This window comes from Phodopus roborovskii, unplaced genomic scaffold, assembly GCF_943737965.1.
Source record: "Phodopus roborovskii unplaced genomic scaffold, PHOROB, whole genome shotgun sequence".
NCBI lineage: Eukaryota > Metazoa > Chordata > Mammalia > Rodentia > Cricetidae > Phodopus > Phodopus roborovskii.
The window spans coordinates 32,118,930-32,136,795 of NW_026126480.1; the positions used below are offsets into that span (position 1 = coordinate 32,118,930).

Genomic DNA, 17,866 nt, shown 5'->3' on the forward strand with positions numbered 1-17,866 from the left:
AAATTACTTTCACTACATAACTATAAATTTGCTACTATTATGAATCGTTACATAAATATCTGTGTTTTCTAATGGTCTTAGGCAACCCCTGTTAAAGGATTGTTTGTCCCCCTCAAGGGGTTGCAATTCACAGGTTAAGAACCGTTGGTATAGGGTGAGTCAGTTCTTTCCTTTAACCCTGTGGATCCTGGAGATTGAATTCTGGTCATCAGATTGGTTGCAAACTACTTTTCTTGCTGAGCCATCTTGCCTGTGTGATCAACATCTTTTCAGCCTTGTCAAAAATTGTGATATCACTAGGTGACTGCTCTAAGTCTTTTTCCCTTTCCCTCTCTTTGTTAAAATGGGGATAATAAAGTTAACATATTTTTGGGTGTGAGCATTAAGTGAGATAATTGATGCAAATGTACCAGTTGATAATTTGGTACAAAAGTGATTTTTTTTGTTTTGTTTCGTTTTTTGTTTTTGGTTAAGTTGCTGACCATGCTGACCATGTTGCTGACCAGTGCGTCTGGCAGGCTGGTTCTTGCCACCCTGAGTTACAGCATCAAATCCTGAAACATTTAAAAAGTCAGTCTCTTCCCCCCCCCCCCAGGGTGCCTACAGTTCTGTCACTGTGTTTTGGTTTTCTTCCTCCTTTGGTACAGAGCTCTGGAACAGTGATGAAGTGTGTGTCAGAGGTTGTAGTGAGGATTGAGTGTGGAGTGTTGTCAACAGTGGCTACAGCAGATGTTTCAAATTGGTTTCTATTGCCACTTTCATCCCTGTAGTCATCAAGCCATCAGCATCATGGCCTCCTTTGACATGTCAGGATTATATTTACCAGTTGATTTCTGTAGCTTCAGTCAGTGGAAGACTGACCATCATAGCTAACTTCCCCTGTTCTGTTGTTGAATATGGTTTATCTCCACCCAAATCAGGTTGACCAGGCTTGGTTCCTGATGTGTCACTGTTGGGAGATGGTGCCTCTGAGTACTGTTGAGGCCTTTAAAAAGGCTTAGTGCATTTCTCTTCTTTTTTCTTTTTGGTGTGTATGTGTATGAATATTTGTATGTCTGTGAGTGTTGGTGTGTGTGTATGTACAGGTACACATGTGGAGGCCAGAAAAGGATGTCATGAATGTCCTTTATCATGTCTTGTTTCTTTGAGGCAGGGTCTCTTGCTGAACCTGGAGCTTTCGTTCCACTTAGGCTTACAATGGGCAAGCCCTGTCAGTGGCCTTCCCACCCCACCCTGAGATTACATGCATGTGCAAGACCAGGCTTGGCTTTTTATGCTTGTGCTGAGATGCTTGCTTTTAACTACTAAGCTATCTCTCCAACCCTGGATATTATATTTCTTGAAGGAGGGAGTTTTCATTCTTTGGGACTTGGTTGGTTGTTGTGAGAGTAGGCTGTCATGAAAAACTCTCTCTCTTTCCATCCACTTCTCCACTCTTATTATGACATAGTTGGGGGGTAGGGGGAGTCTTTGCCAGGTTGATGCCTTTGCCAGGTTGATGCCTAGGATCATTTGCCAAATGAACCTCTGCCTTTATGGTACTAAGCCCAGTTGTTTTGTTATAGCAACATCTCAGACTTTTTGTCTTCTCATTATGTTCATCATGCTATGCTCCCAGGTGTTCTTCTTTTTGTTTACCAGTGGTCCAGCATCCACCATACATGAACTATTCCCCTTGAGACGAGTGCTCCATACTCAGTAGCCCCCTCCAGTGCATGTGCCTCTTTGAAGCCATTCCCTGTGCTTGCTTGAATTTTGATGCTTTGTTATGCATGTCCTTTTCTTGAAGTCTTCTCAAGTGGTTCCTCTTGTTTCTTATCCAGTATCCCCAAGGATCACGTGTTTGAGATGTGTGTTCTCTGTGCTGTTAGTCACCCTTCCCACTTTTTGAGATTCATTATATCCAGCCGACTCACTCTTCCAATGGCTGTTGTTTATCCTTTCCCAGTTACTCAGCCAATTCCTTAAAGACTTGGGTGCATGGCTCACCTCTTCTGTTCTTCCTTATTTATTTGTTTCTTTCCAGGCATGGGCTTTGGGTAACCTCTCCAAATCCCACAGCTGGTTTTTGTCAGACAACCTTTACAGGAACTGATGCAAAATAAGGAGTGCTTCAAAAACTTTTGTATCATCCTTGCACAATGGCCATAATAACTTCTGTGTCATTTGCAAGTTTAGAGTATGTGGTGCCGTAATGAGCACCTTCCCTAATTCTTGATACAGTCCCTAAGTGAGCTCAGTGTCCCTGTAAGCACCCAGTTGCCTATAGTCACTTTGATCACCCTTTCCCACCATGATATCTTGGATCTCCATCCTGGGGTACAACCTTCCTTCTTTGTAGTTGGCCTTATCAGTTTTTGGAGCTCCACCCACTTTCCTCAGGACCATGGCTTTCTATTTCCTCAAGTCAGAGCCTAGAGTTCATAGTCCATCCTCCAGCAGTTGGTTGGCAGTGCCTGTATCTCTCTTGTCCTTTGGTCTTAGTAGACCTTCAGTGGATCAGGTGAGTAACTAGAAGGCAGACAACAGCAAGGAGTGGTCCTTCTGGGTATGGTGAATCTCAGAGAAATGTCACAACTCTGGTTGAGAAATGTCACAACTCTGGTTTTCATTTCTTTCTGGAATACTTGTGGTAGAACACATAGTAGGGCAACTTGATACTACTGTGAATTTGTATCTACCAGTCCTGTCTGTGTCCCTAACAGCTTGTCCATGTAGTATGCTTCTCTGGACAACTCACTCTTACTCTTCAAAAAAACAAAACAAAACAAAACAAAACAAAAAAAAAAAAAAAAAAAAAACCTCTGTGTCTGTGTCTTGTTTGTGCACACACATGCATATACACATGTGTGCTATGTGTGCTAGTGTACTAGTGCATGTGCACATGTATATGTATGTGGACTTTAGACTTGGATGTCAGATGGTTTCTCTGTTGTACTCCACTTTATATTTTGAGGAAGAGTTTTTCACTGAACCTGGAACTCGCAGATTCAGCTAGACTGTTTGACTAGTGAGCTCCAGGGGTCTACTTATCTCTCCCTTCCCCCAGAACTGGTGTTGCAGTCGCACAGTGTCTGGCTTTTTACATAAGTGTTGGGGATCTAAACTCAGGTCATCCTCTTTGCTTGTACAGGAAGAGCTTTGTTTCCTAGGAACACTGGGATTATAGGTACTCATGCTAGGTGTCTGGCTTTTTGTGTGTGTTCTAGATCCTGGGGGTTAAAACTCAGATCCTCTTGCTTGAATGTCAAGCACTTTAACCACTAAGCCATCTCCCTAGTATCTGGTTTGTTTGTTTTTGAGATAAGGTTTCATTGTGTAGCCCAGAGAGGTCTTGAACTCCTTCCTGCCCTCTGTCTCAGTCTTGTGAGTAGCTGGGACTAAATTTCATAAATACTGTATCTACTTTCAATCTTGACTTCCTTACCCCTCCAGTATACTGCTTTAACAGAGGCCACAGAAGCCTTCCAATAGAACCGAAGTAATGTCCCTCGAAGAGCCTTAACAGCCCTTTTCTTTGGTGACATTTGTCTTTGTCCTGTAAAACTCACTTGTAGCTGGAGAAAATGGGTTTAATAGTTGTAGTCTCTCAGTAAGAGGAGAAAATAATTCTTAGGATGTGTACTTCAGCTGGGTTGTCTGTAGGAGGGCCCACAATACAGATTTGTGGTGGCTCAAATGCTAATAGATGAGGCCAGGCAGCTCAGTTGGGGTGGCACACTCAGATGTGTTATAAGGATTGAAACGGTAATAGTAACCCAGTCACATGACATCTGGGATAGAAGGATGTTTGGTATTTTTTTTAGATGACACAGTGACTGTGCTGGTTAGGCTTTTGTCAACTTGATACAAGCTCGGGTCATCTAGGAAGAAGGAAACTCCATTTCTCAAATGTCTCCATGAAATTGGTTTGTAGGCAAGTGTGTGTGGGCATTTTCTGGATTAATGATTAATGTGGAGGGCCCAGCCTACTGTGGGCAAGGGACAGTGCTATCCTGGGCAAGTGGTCCTGAGTTGTATAAGAAAGCAGGGTGAGTGAGCCATGGAGAGAAAGCCAGTAAGTAGTGTTCCCACAGGGGTCCTGCATTCATGATAGACTATGATCAGGGAATGGAGCCAAATAAATCTTTCCTCTCTAAGTTTTTGTTCATGTTTTTTTTTAATCACAGCAATAATAAGCAAATTAATACAGTGATCTTGTTTCTAATCTGTGCTTAGAATTCAGCATTGTACACATTCTGCATCACTTACCACTCTTGCACAATGCCTTGTGTTAGTATACTGCAAGATTGTATATAACCAGCATGAAACAGCGTGGCCTCACTGTGGGTGTCAAGCCAGCTGCCCTCAGATGAAGGCCTGGCTCATGCTAGTCAGCCAGTTCCTAGAGGTCAAGGCTGCTTTCTTTGCACAGTAGAAGAGGTGAATCTTCACAACATACACAGAGGCTGCCAGGTGTGAGAAGAAGCATTGACACTGAGACAGAGCAATATGTTAGGGGAACTTGCCAAAGGTGGGCAGTGGGCAGCAGAAGAGGATTCTGCAGAGGAATGATGGGAAGTCTACCCACAGAGGGTAGTCTTTATCCTCAGGAATAAAGTAGGTGGACTGACATGGTGCAGCAGCACTTTCCTGTTAGCTGTGCAGGAGATATGGGTAGTAACAAAGGGAGCTTGCATTCTCTGTACCACCCAATTCTTCACCTCCCTCACTCAGTCTCTAATGCATATCCTTATTCTGTCTGCTGGTCAGAGCCATTTTTTTTATAGTCACAAATATTATTCTTGAAAATCTTCCAGATTCCTTATCAGCCACAATGTACAAATCTCCATGCAGTGTGATGTTTTACCCACTTTGCCTTCTTATGATTTGCTCACTTTCCATCAGACATCTGTCTAATTAGAAATCTCCACTCAGATGTCTCAGAATGACCTCATGTGCCCTACTGCTAATCCCCTGCTAAAGATTAGTACACCCCTCAGCACAGCGATCTCTGGTCATCAGTTCACAGGTAAAACAGGGAGATGTGGTCTTGGAAGGCACTTATGTGGTCTGTTACCTAGATCCGTTACTGTTCCTCCCAAAATATTTCTGGGATCTACTTCCTTTCTTCCACCTCTGCTTCTGGTTTCTCAGTGCAAGGCAAGGTCAGGTGTGATCAGAGTTAAGGCACTAGTCTGCCTCCTGGGCTTCCTGTCATTCTTTCTTGTAATATGTATGTCATAGTGAAGTCAGAAGTTTGTAAAAGACTGGCTGGACCATGTCCTGCTTCCTATTGATAATGACCATATCCAGTTGTCAGGGTCCTGCTTGTTCTGACTTGTGCCTCCAGCATCACTTCATCCGACTATCTTCCTCTGTGCTCTCCTTCCTCGGAACCATTGAGCATGCTGGTCCCTCTGCTTTAGATGAGCTGTTTTCATGTAATTTTACAGATGTGTACATTCTCACCCAGAAGTCTTCATCTATGGAAGTGGAGTTCTGGACTGTCAGTACAGAAGTGAACAAACCAAACCAGACAGGAAACGAGCCACATACCTGTCATGCCAGATGTGATTTGTAGGAGGGGTGACCAGAGAAGGTCCCACTGAGAGGATACATCTGCAGCAAACACTTGCAGCAGTTGAGGGAGTGAGCCCTGGGGATATCTGAGGAAACAGTATACCAAGCAGAAAAGTCATCCCCCCACCCCTTCCCCAGAATAGCTTGCTGAACCAGTTCTGTAAGCAGCAATATGGAGCAAGTGAGAGGGAGAAGAGCCTGTGCATGGTAGGGTCTCATGACTTAACATTTTAAAATTATTATATGTGTATGAGTGCTTTTTCTGCATGTGAGTATGTGTACACCCCACTCCCCCCCCCCCCCAGGTACCCGCCAAGGTCAGAAGAGGGCATTGGATCCTGTGGGGCTGGAGTTACAGATGATTGTGGCTGACGGAAATTAACCCTGCATCTTCTGTTAGAACAGCAAGTACTCTTAACCACCAAGCCAGCTCTCCATCCCCTCCTGTAACCTCTCTCTTAGGAGTTAGGAACCATGAGAGGATTTTGACCTGGAGAATGAAGTTGGCTGATTTGGGTTTTTAAAAGGATCAGGACAGCTTCTCTTTGGAGAACAGACTGTAGGGGGAAAGGATGGAGGCAGGGAGATGGAGACTATTACTGTCAGGAATATCTTAAAGTGAGAGCTGCTGGCACTCAGGGCAGGGATGGTTGTGAGGCAGGACTGCAAATCTGTCACATTCTAGATGCTTCTGGAAGGAGATGGATGTGAGTGAGGCTGAGGACTCTTAAGATGATTCCAGGGTGTTTGGTTTAGCTCAGCTGGGATGGGGCTCCCTCAGACAGATGCCTCTGATACCCACATGCCATGACCTGCCTGGCTTTGTGATTGACCTGATTAGAGCGATAGGGGAATGAAGAAATGACAGACTCATAGACATGCACAAAAAAGCTGGAGCTGGGTGGGCCATGTACTCTGGAAATACACCAGCAATCCAGACACTCAGTGTGTTTATTATGTACTGCTGAAGGAGTCCAGCTAGCTAATCTTTGTAGGAGAGCAGTCTCAGACTGTAGTCACCCCCAGCGGGGGAAGCAGTGGTTGATAACTTTCTGTACACACTGTCAGCATTTGTACTAGGACCAGAAGAAGGCCAGGCCGTTCCTCCCAGTCTGACCTAGGGAAGGCCTTGCCAGTACCATGGGTCTGAGGCATTAAGGTTTGTGACACGGCTGTGCCCTTATCAGCGGTACATATTCACTCAATAGTTCATCTGTTACCCATACCTGTAGCCTTATGCCTTTGTTAATTATTTATCTAGCACCCCATATGTTTCCTATGTGGTCTGCAGCTTAGGCATAATTCAGAAATCCATTGCTTAATGTTTGTATCTCCCATGGGAATTATAAACTCAACACATACCTTTGCATACCTTTGAGCCACATGCCATGGGAGCTGGTTAGAGGGTTACCTCTAGGCAAAGCTAGATTTACCCTGAGGGCTTTAGCCCAGGCTTTTTTGGTGCACTGATTATATCTTGAGAGCTGTGCCCCACAGAGCAAGGTAGAGATTTTGATCTAAAATATTTTCAAAACATATTCTACTTTCCATTTCAAGAGAAAATATACTATTATAGAAGTGGACCATTCTAGTGAAGATAAATGAGCTTCAAAAACTTGTCTGTGAATGAAGTGAATTATCCTCCCATTCTTCCTCTCTTCTTTCCTCCTTCCTTCCTGTTTCTGATTTGTTTAACTCTAGCTCAGGATGGCCTCAGGTTTATGACTTTCCCACCCCGGTTGGGAATGCATGCATACCTCTCTCAGCCTACTTTTGTGCCTTGCCAGACCCTACCTTCTCATTCTCTCTCTCTCTCTCTCTCTCTCTCTCTCTCTCTCTCTCTCTCTCTCTCTCTCTCTCTCACACACACACACACACACACACACACACACACACATAAATTACATTTGTTTGTATATGTGTGTACCTGCATTGGTGCAATGGAACACATGTAGAGGTCAGAGGATAATTTGTGGACGTCATTTCCCTTTTCTCATGGGAAAGGTTGTTAATACTTGGCGGAACGCACCTTTACCTTGCAGGTTTCAGCAGTTTAGTTCTTAAAGGGGAGCAGTGAACACTTTCTCCTTTCACACCTAATGTGAGCATTTTGTACCTGTGGTTTCACAACATTCTCTTTTCATTCACTTTTCTTTTTTTTTTCTTTCTTTCTTTCTTTCTTTTTTTTTTTTTTTTTTTTTTTTTTTTTTTGTGGCTGTGCGGTGTCTACACTACAGTATGTTGTACTTTAGGTGCTTTTTTTTTTTAAGCCTGTATGAAAATGGTTCCAATGTTGCTATTAAAATCATATTGTGTACCTGAACAGTAAAGAGCTCAACAGTTAAGAGCACTGGCTGCTCTTCCAGAGGACCTGGGTTCAATTTCCAGCTACCCACATGGCAGCTCACAATTATCTATAACTCCTGTTCCAGGGAATCTGACACTCTTTTTCTGGCCTCTAAGGGGAACTGTATGCAAGTGGTATACAGACATATATGCAGAGAAAAGTCATACTCATTAAATTTCTAAAGAATAGAAGGGAGGAATGAAATCATATTGTGGCCACCATCACTTTTCCATATGCTTTCCAGTAAAAGAGTCTTGGGGTGAAGTTGCAGAATCACCTCAGAGAAGTTGTAGGAGTTTGCATTCTTACCCAAAGTGGACATGTTATGGATTATGGGATATCTTCAGTTTCTTTTCTTATTCTTTTTGGCTTTCCAGACAGGGTTTCTCAGTAGCTATGGAGCCAACCAGTCCTGGAACTCACTTTGTAGAACAGGCTGGCCTTGAACTCACTGAGATCTGCCTGTCTCTGCTTCCTGAATGCTAGGATTAAAGGCCTATGCCACCACTGCCCAGTTGTCCTGAAGCTTTCTATGTAGATTCACAGAGATGCTCCTTCCTTAGCCTCTTGAGTGCTGAATTTAAGGCATGTGCCATCACCAGGGAGAGAAAAGCTATATCCCCAGCCCTAGGTTTGAACATTCTATAATGAATCATGTAGTACATATTTTTTCTTTCTTGTTTCACATAGGATTCTACTGTGTATCTCTGGCTAGCCTGGAACTTGCTGTATAGATCAGGCCGACCTCAAACTCAGAGAGTCCTGAGGTTTATTCATGTGTATATCTTCAAAGATAACACAGACACAGATAATAAAGTAGATTTTAATCAGGAAAACTCCTGCATTCCAACTCAGTCCAGCATGAACTGAACCAATCTTCCAGTTCAATAGAATTGACTGGTTGAGTATTTCAAGGAGGAATGAAAAAACAAGGAGGTATGCAGAGGCTCATTGAGGTTTAAGATCAATACTGGGGAGGCAGGGTTGGCTCAAGTCAAATTTGCTTAGTTTTGCTAACTGGTTATTTGTGAAGTTAGGTTCTTGTCTCCCCAACCGCTCCCCCCCCCCCCCCACATACACCAGGCTAGGAGACGGACAGGGCCCAGCTGGAAAAACAGTAATTTCATTGAGCAACCTCATTTTCTTAGGCAGGTATCCTAAGGTGGGTTAGGGTCATCCTAGAGATGGGTCCTTAAGCTGTTAGCAATAGACAGTATTTGTTCAGATCTGTATAGCTTATGGCTAAGACCTAGTCAGCAAGCAGGCTTAGAAGCCAGGCTAGATATTTGGTCAGAAGTCATCTGCTCCTATTTCTAATGTCTGATTTGTTTATTCAGCTGCTGATGGACACTCAGTGGGTCCTGTATGGGCCATTGTAAATAGTCTTTGGTGAGCAGATTTCTCAAAGATCCTCCTTGTTTTGGAGTTGTCCAGTTGTGACAATTCAATATTCTGAAAATACCTTTTACATTCTAAGAGACTGGACCTTTCCCTGGACCTCATAGTCGTTAATAATACACTTTGAGGTCACTTAAGACTTAAAGACTGATAGACTACTGTGTACTCAAACTGTTTGTTTAACCTGCCTTTAGGAGAACAATGTAATCATCAACCTAACTTGCACTGGATTCCCACTAAATCAGCTTAAAAACAAAAGACAAACAAACAAACAAAAAAACAAACACACACACACACACATACACACACACACCAGCAACACCAAAATCAGCTTTTACAACCTTAGCTAATGCATAGCTGCAATCTTAAGTTACATACTCTTCTGATCCCCTGACCCAGAGTAATGCACATGAGTCATTAGCTGAAAGCAGCAAATACAGAATTTGGAAGCAGCTCCCTAAGATCTACCCTAAAGGTTGAAAGCACCCACTCATGGATACTGGTTGATAAACAGTATTTGTTATCTGGTCAGGTGGGATTGGTTGTTGTAAAACTCTTGTTGAAGATTCTGTCAAGTATCCCATTCCTTCTCCATGTGGTGCTTTCTGTGCTGTTCATTAAATACAGAACAAAGGTCTTTGTGAGGGACAGACACAGAGACACAGAGGCATATTCACGTACAAGACAAACAGAAACACATAGACAGAACATGCAGACACGTGCAGATTCACAAGACAGCCTTTGGCAGGCACAGATTTAGACTCATACAGAGGACACAGGGTACACAAAGTAGAGAATTCAGATCTGGCCTTGGTTAAATGACTCTAAGGGGAAGCCATTTTATTTTTTTCCTTCCACACTGATGCATGCTGGTGACTCAGCTAATCACTAATGCGTTACGATTGTCGAACCCAGTCATAGGGTGAGTTAATTTTTAACCAAAATGATTTCCCTCCTGGCTTGTGTGTTTACAAGTTCTCCATTGATGCACTAGAACTACAGTCTCTCTAGATTTTTGTCACATGTGGCATTGCCAGTGTACATGAAACGTATATCGTTGTGATTTTAAATTACATTTTGCTGGTTACTAATGACATCAAGTCCTTTTTTCATGTATTTATTGGCTATTTCTACATCTTTTTGTCTAGTGTATTCAAATCTTTTGCCTGTCTTTGTTGATGTTATTTGTTCATTTGTTGGAGGTCTCATATATTCTAGGTAGAATCTTTTGTCAGGCAAATATGTTATATGTACATGTATTTACATGCACAGGAAAATAAAATTCTAGGAGAAAAGATAAACTATATATGATAGGAATAAATATAATGAGAGACATGAAACCTCTCCACACAGACAATTCCAGAATATTGCTGATAGAGATTAAAGATTTAAATGGAAATGCACTTTCTCGCATTGGGAGGTAGGGTGTTGTTACAATAACTCTTTCCCACCAATCTGGTCCAGCAGCCACTTTACCCAAAATGAACATACGAACATTATATTAATTATAAAACTGTTGGCTGATGGTTTGAGCTTCATTAACCCATAAGTACATGATCTTGGCTTACCGGGGAATGCCGGACCTTCAACTCCTTTGCCTGCTACATGATGACTGCTCAGAGTTTCTGCTGAGAAGAGAACAATTTCCTATTTGTCCCTGCTTATACCCTGATTCTGCCCACTATGTCACTTCTTGCCTGTCTGTACATTCTTCCAGACCTCTGTGGTTAGCTAGTGCCAAGTTTCTGCCCAGCTACATCACTTTCTGTCTGGCCAGCCAGCCAATCAGTGTTTTACTCATTAACCAATAAGAGAAACATACAGAAGAACATTCACCATTAGGGTGTTGCTAAGACTTCTAAGTCAGGTATGGGGTGGTACACACTTGAAATCATAACTTGTATTAAGTGGAGGTGGGAAGATTGGGAGTTTAAGACCATTTTCTGGTAGGTAGTGAGGTTAGGGCCAGCCTAGGACCTTGCTGCAGAAACAAAATAAAACAAAAAGTAGATTTCTGTTCTGTTCAGATTGATATATAGAGTCATTGTAGTCCAGTCAAAATCCTGTCCATCTTTTTTGAAGAAATAACAGGTTCATTCTAAAATGCATATAGAAACACAAAGGATCTGGAAAAAAAGATCCAAATTGTCTTGAAAAGATCAAAATTGGAGAAGTTAACACTAACTTTAATTATAAAGCTTACTATAAGACTGTGGAATGAACAGTGGCATAGATGAATTGGTCAGTACAAAAGCCAGGCAGCAGAGAGAGATGAACACTGGTACTCCACTCACTCACAGTTTTTAAAACTGCAGTCCATGGATGGCAAGGGTAAGGGAAATAGACCCTCCCCGAAACCCCTTGCCACCAGCGGCAGGCATGAGAATGGAAGAGCTGGCCCTGCCCCTCACCAACTGCAGCAATCCGCAGAGTAGACCCTTCCCCTGGCCTGGGCAAAACAGTAGAACTGGCCCTGGTGTTGTGAGTGTGGGTGAGCTGGATATGAGGGCATGAACTGGGCCCTTGTCTTGCTGTCTGCTACATTGAGTGAGCTAGCCTGGGCAGTGCTGGAGAGCTCACCTGGGTGGTAATGGATGATGAGGGAAAGCTGGCAGGCTGACTAACCAAGCTGCCACCCAGGCCCAGAACCAGGACTACAAGGGATCCCACTCCAACACCAACCTCATCTATGAACTCTGGAGCATGAGAAGAGGCTGTACCTGCAGATTTGAAGCTATAGAATCTCCATGACATGAGGCAATGATAAGATATCCAAAAGGATAGGATATCCAGTGAGAGCCCAGTGGCAAAGGTATAGCAGAAGCCAGAGGCCTCGAACCAACGAATGACTCGTTGTAATGAACACTTACAAGATGGATAGACTAAAGGGTATACATGACTCGCTGGACCACACTACAGCTTCTACACTGAGATTTTATTTATTTTTTGATTTATTGATTTTACTTTTAAATTTTGTTTTGTTGGGGAGGTTGCAAGGGCAGAGGGTGGAGACAAAGGGCCAGAGAGATTAGTGGGGTCAGGATGCATGATGTGAAATCCACAAAGAATCAATAAAAACTTAAAACATAACAAAACAAAAACAAAAACCTCCAGCGCATGGAATGGTGCTGCCTGTGTACCTCAGTTAACTCAATCTAAAAACTTTCTCATAGATGTGCCCAGAGGTTTGCCCCTGTGTTGACCCCATCAAGTTGATAATTGCGATTAACCACTACAGCATCTTAGCAATATTTTTCATATTGACTCATGCTGTGCTAAGTTGGAGACATTGTACCAAGCGACCTTTCTGGTTGAACTCTCTTGTCATTGCACCCTGCTGTGAATGTTTCTCAGTGACTGCATTCCATAGTGCATGGGCTCCTTTTCCATGACCAAGTGCCTGGTGTGTAGATAACTAAAGGGACGAGGGATTTCTTTCGGCTCCCAGTGTTAGAGTCAGCCCACAAATTCTTTACCTCTAAAACCTGAGTAGGAGCATCATGGTGGCAGGAGCCTGTGGCGGAGGAGAAATGTTCTGGCCATGGCAGACCAGGAAGCAGAGAACCAGTGCTCACTTGGCCTTTCCTTTCCCTTCTTTAATTCCATCCAGCCCCCCAGCCAGTGGTCTGGCACATCCCACATTTGGGATGGCTCTCCTGAGGTATATACTTTCTTGTGTGCTTCAAGAAGGCAGGTTTGGCAGGTGCACTCAGCCCTCAGAAAATGCTTAGGTACAGCCTATGACTCTGAAGATGCTGCTTCCTGCTTTCCTTTTTTTTTTTTTTTTTTTGATAAAGCAAGAAGATGCTCAGGCAATGGAAAGTAAAAGTGAAACTGGAAGGAGTGAAAGAGCAGCAAAAAAATTATAATTGCAGGCAGCGGGAGGCCTTGGAGACCACAGCAGAAGGCAGTTCACACCCAGTGTTGAAGTTTGGTACCAGGAAGAGTCTTTGTAATCAAGAACATGTGTGTTATTTATATATCTACACACACACACACACACACACACACACACACACACACACACACACACACACACACAGAGTTTTCTACATTCCAAGAAGCTTCACGGCTTGTGATATGCACCTTACTTGCTGCCTATAGGACAGTACCATCCTTCAAGGAACATGTCAGCATTTGCATGTTCCTTGCAGTAATGCCTAGCATGTAATAAGCATTTGGTGAGGGTTCAAGTGGTCCTTGAGGCACCAGCCTTGATTCTCAGGCTGGAAGATCAGGAGGTCCCTACCCAGAACCTGTTAGAAGGGATTTTGTACCTCTCACATGCAGGACACATTATTGTAGTTGACACTCAGACGAATTGAATGTGGTCAGTAAACTTTCTTGAATGCGTAGATGGTTGGATTAGACTGGTGTTTCCCATGGGAACAATGTGAGATGGGACACAGACATTTTATGTCTTAATAATTGTTTATTACAGTGTATGTTAGAAGAAAGTACAAGGGAGGATGTCAGCTATAAAAAGCAAAGAAGTGAGTGATTTAAAGACCTGCATTGCGCAGGCAGTGGATGAGTGTTTGGAAATTAAAGTAAGAGTGAATTGTAAAGACCGGGCCCATGTCCAGTGTCTTTCCAAATCGGAGAGCTCTGTCTCTTTGAATGTAAGTTTTGAAAAGGAAATTGGGGTTTACAGAGAAGTGTTCTGGGGTTTGTGCATGGGGGAGCACAGTGGAACTGGCAAGTAGCGTTGGTGCTTAGCATCATAGGTGGTGCAGAGTTAACTGCTGCTGATAGCATTGCAAGTGTTTGGTATCTACTGGGGCAGTCTTTGGTACCTGTGGGTGGGTTCTTAACAAAATCAGGACATTCTGCATGTGGAATTTTTACAATTCAGCGTTCTTACGGAAAACTCTTTATGCCCATTCTTGGTTATTTCCTTGGGATGAAATCCTGAAGTGGGATTGCTGGCTTGTCATTTATGCATATATTCCGTGCTTTGTGCTCCTGGTGGCATAGCACCTTGTGGCACAGATGTGTCTGGTCGTTCCCTGGCAGCAGTGCTTGAGCCCTCTTCCTTCTTCTCTAAACCCAAGGTCTATTCAGTGAGTTTCGTTGCCAATTTGAAAACAGAAAACAGAAACTCTATTTGAGCTTTTATTTTGACTTTAAAAGTTATTATTGAGGCTGAGCTTTCTGTGTTTGTTAATTACTTGTATTTCTTTGTGCATTGCCCCCAAATATGTCTTTGCATCTATTTTTGTTTCTTCTGAGAATTTTGGAGTGTTTTCTTCTGAGTTTATGGGAGTTCTTTATATTGTGAGGATATAAGTGTTTTGTGATGGGCTTCTGGTAGCTCAGGTTTAATTCTTGCCTTTTAGGTTTATTTGGTAGGATTAAGTGTCTCTCATGGGAAAGGCAGCTATTTGATTCTGTGGTGCAGGTCTTTGTACTTTACCCCTTTGGAGCCAGATACCGTTTATCCTTTGTGTGTTTCATGGTCTCTGTCAGTAAGGGCTGCTACCACCTGTTCCTTGTAGGTACACTAGGTATTTGCTGGCATGGCCGGGCAGTTGTAGCCCTTGAGTACCTTTCTCAACATGCTGTTTGAGGACCATTGAACGTAGACCTGAATTGCTGTTTGAAACTATGTTTTGATGCGTTCTGATCCAAGTCAGATGAAAGAGCCAATGTTCAAACTCACAGAGTGAGAGTCAGGACTTGGAGAAAACCTCAGAGAGTACAGTGGCACTTTCTTTTTAAAAGCCCCCTGAAACTCATGGGTTCTATGCACTGGAGACCAGTAAGCATTTCTTTCTGTGGATACACCAATTCGTTTAGTTAATTTCCAGTTGGTGGCCTGTAAATCCTGGAATCTGATGCTCATCTTCCTTACTACAAGGAACATTTTTTTTCCTTCTTCACCTACCATGTGTTGTAAAAAGTCCTTGTGTGTTGGCTGTTTTGCCTGGTCAAATGGTGATCTAACAACTTAGTCTACACTCCCTTTCCCAGCCCTGCGGTAAGGATTGGAAAGAACTGTTCTTGCTTCAGCTAAAGATATGCCTTTTGCCACTAGATGGCACTACAGGATTCCTCTGAAAACTCACATTACCATCAATGCTCAAGGCAACTCAACACATACTTCTAAACTGGAAACTGTCTTCATCCTTCCTATGTCTAACACATGGTAGTATTTCCTATTTTATTCTCTTTTTCATATTTAAAAAATGAGGATTACATACTGTTCAAATTGAATTTGATAGTAATGAATCACACATTGTTGAAAACCACACTGTTTAATTTTTCGTTTTTATTTATTTTGTGGTATTAGGGTTGAATGTAGTGACTTAGGCAAGAATGGTTCCACTGAGTTGTTTTATTTTGTATTTTTGCATTCTGAGACAGGATTTCATTACATAGTTCTGGCTGGGCTGGACTTCACTACATAGATCAGGCTGGCCTAGAACTCATAGAGATCCATTTGCCTCTGCCTCCCAAATGTTGGGATTAAAGGTGAGTGCTGCCCTGACTCAGTGGCTCTGCCACTGAGCTTTATCCACTGTTTAGAGACTGAGTGAACTCACTGTGGTCAAACTGTAAGTGTACTGTTTGCTTTGGACTCTGTAGACATATGTAGCAAGGCCTGGCATTTGTGACTATTTTTGCATGCTGTATTGAACATCTCACTCTGCATGCTTCCTCATGGTATCTGCACATGTGTAGACACCAGTGAGAGACAGATGTGTATAGAATATGGCACCTACTATGGCAAGGCAGAAGTCAACTTTGTTACTTAGTGTGTTGTCACACATTTGTAACCTTAGCCCTTGAGAAGGTGAGGCAGGAGGAATGCAGGTGATGAGACCAGCTAGGATATGTAGGAGATATTGCCTCAAACCCAAAATCAAATAAGAAAACGAAGTCCTATTGGTTGCTACAAGGAGGTTATGTAGCGTCTGCTTCTGGGAGCTTAGACTGCACCTTGGAGATGTACTTACTGTACATACCACCCTTAAGTCTTGACATAGTTATTAAGGAACATGGGATTAGAGGCATGAAGACTCAGGGTAGCAGGAACCTTCTGTTACAATTGACATAATTGACATAATGTTTACCTAGTGAACAGATGATCACAAACCTCTGTAAAGGGTGAGATGAGATTATTTTTATTTGGGGTCCTGGGAAAGGAATTAGCAATATGAAAAAGAGAAACGAGACGTGATTGAAGTGGGAAACATTGGGAGTGATGTCATGTGGGTGTGAAGATGGTAGACGGGTTTTCTTAAGCGGCTGTGAGGCAGTCCATGTGCGGTTATTGGCCTTTTGAAGTAGGTGATTTCCCTCTGGATTCTCTATGTGGTTTTTAGGAACCGTACTCATTGCCTGCCTTTTCAACTCTTCCAGGTTTGCGGTGAGCATTGGCTACTGGCATGATCCATACATTGAGCATCTTGTGAGGCAGTCTAAAGAGAGGAAGGCTCCTGAAATTAACAGAGGTAAGTGGCCATCTGCCTCCTCACCATCTCAACACCATGAGCCCTGAGATTTTACAGTTTCTTAGAGAGCCTTCCAGGGTGTACTCTATACAAAGAACAAGGAAGGTCTTAGTTCCCAGTGTCTTCACCAATATGATATTCTATAAGACTTTTTAATCTCAGTCAGATCATAAGAATGGTGTTACTGAAATTTTGTTGTTTAATTTTCCCATTCATAAAAGTGATTACATTTTCCTCTTTAAAATCTGAATGGCTCATTCGTAGAGTGCTTGCTTAGCATACACACATTTAGGAGTTCACTTCCTAGTACTGAAAACACATGCATACAGACACATGTACTCTTTATAAGCCAACTATGGTATGACATGCCTATATTTCTGGAACTCTGAAGGCTAAGGCAGGAAAATTGTGAGTTTAAAGGAAGTTTAACGCTATGTGGACTACACAATAAGGTCCTACCTCAAAAAAACCAAAACACCAAACAGAAGAAAATGATCATGGATCTTTTGCTATGAACTATCTGGGAGAGGGTAATCTTTTGTGTGCCTTTTGTTGGGCTTTTAAGTAATTTGATCAAGGATTTGAGGCAGAGACATGATTTACTTTCAATCCCAGTGAGAACTGATCCAGTGATCTTAATTCGTCTATGTAGTGTCAGGAGACTCTTGGCCCCAAGAGGTGTATCCTTGTACATAGTTTCTGTGAGCAATCCAAAGAGATTTCATTTTAGTACCAGGGTCCCCGAGGTAAGGTCATGCTAGTTTACTTGGCATTCTTCTCCATGGTCTTGAGGCAGATTTCCTAATGACTTGCAGAGCCAGGGACCCTTGTGGCACCTGGTTCTCTGATGGCTTTGAGGGACAATGTGTGTTGTTCTTAAATGACTGACAGCTTGTTTTTCTGGAATTCTCTTTAAGGATATTTTGCTCGAGTTCATGGTGTCAGTCAGCTTATTAAGGCTTTTCTCCGGAAGACAGAATGTCGTTGTCAAATTCTCAACCTTGGGGCTGGGATGGACACCACCTTCTGGAAGTTAAAGGTACTTGAAGATTCTACTACAGTTGCTCCAGTTTAAATCTTTGAAGTTGATTGCCTAGTTTAA

The 17,866-nt window shown here is 42.7% G+C and overlaps 1 protein-coding gene across 1 annotated transcript in view; it reads left to right on the forward strand.

The window, feature by feature from the left end:
* Lcmt1 (leucine carboxyl methyltransferase 1) overlaps positions 1 to 17,866 on the forward strand; it is a 50,286-nt gene that overhangs the window by 2,971 nt on the left and 29,449 nt on the right. The window contains exons 2-3 of the mRNA XM_051192902.1: positions 16,673 to 16,764; positions 17,682 to 17,803. Of these exons, the coding sequence (XP_051048859.1) occupies positions 16,673 to 16,764; positions 17,682 to 17,803 (214 nt within the window). The remainder of the gene's footprint in view (positions 1 to 16,672; positions 16,765 to 17,681; positions 17,804 to 17,866) is intronic.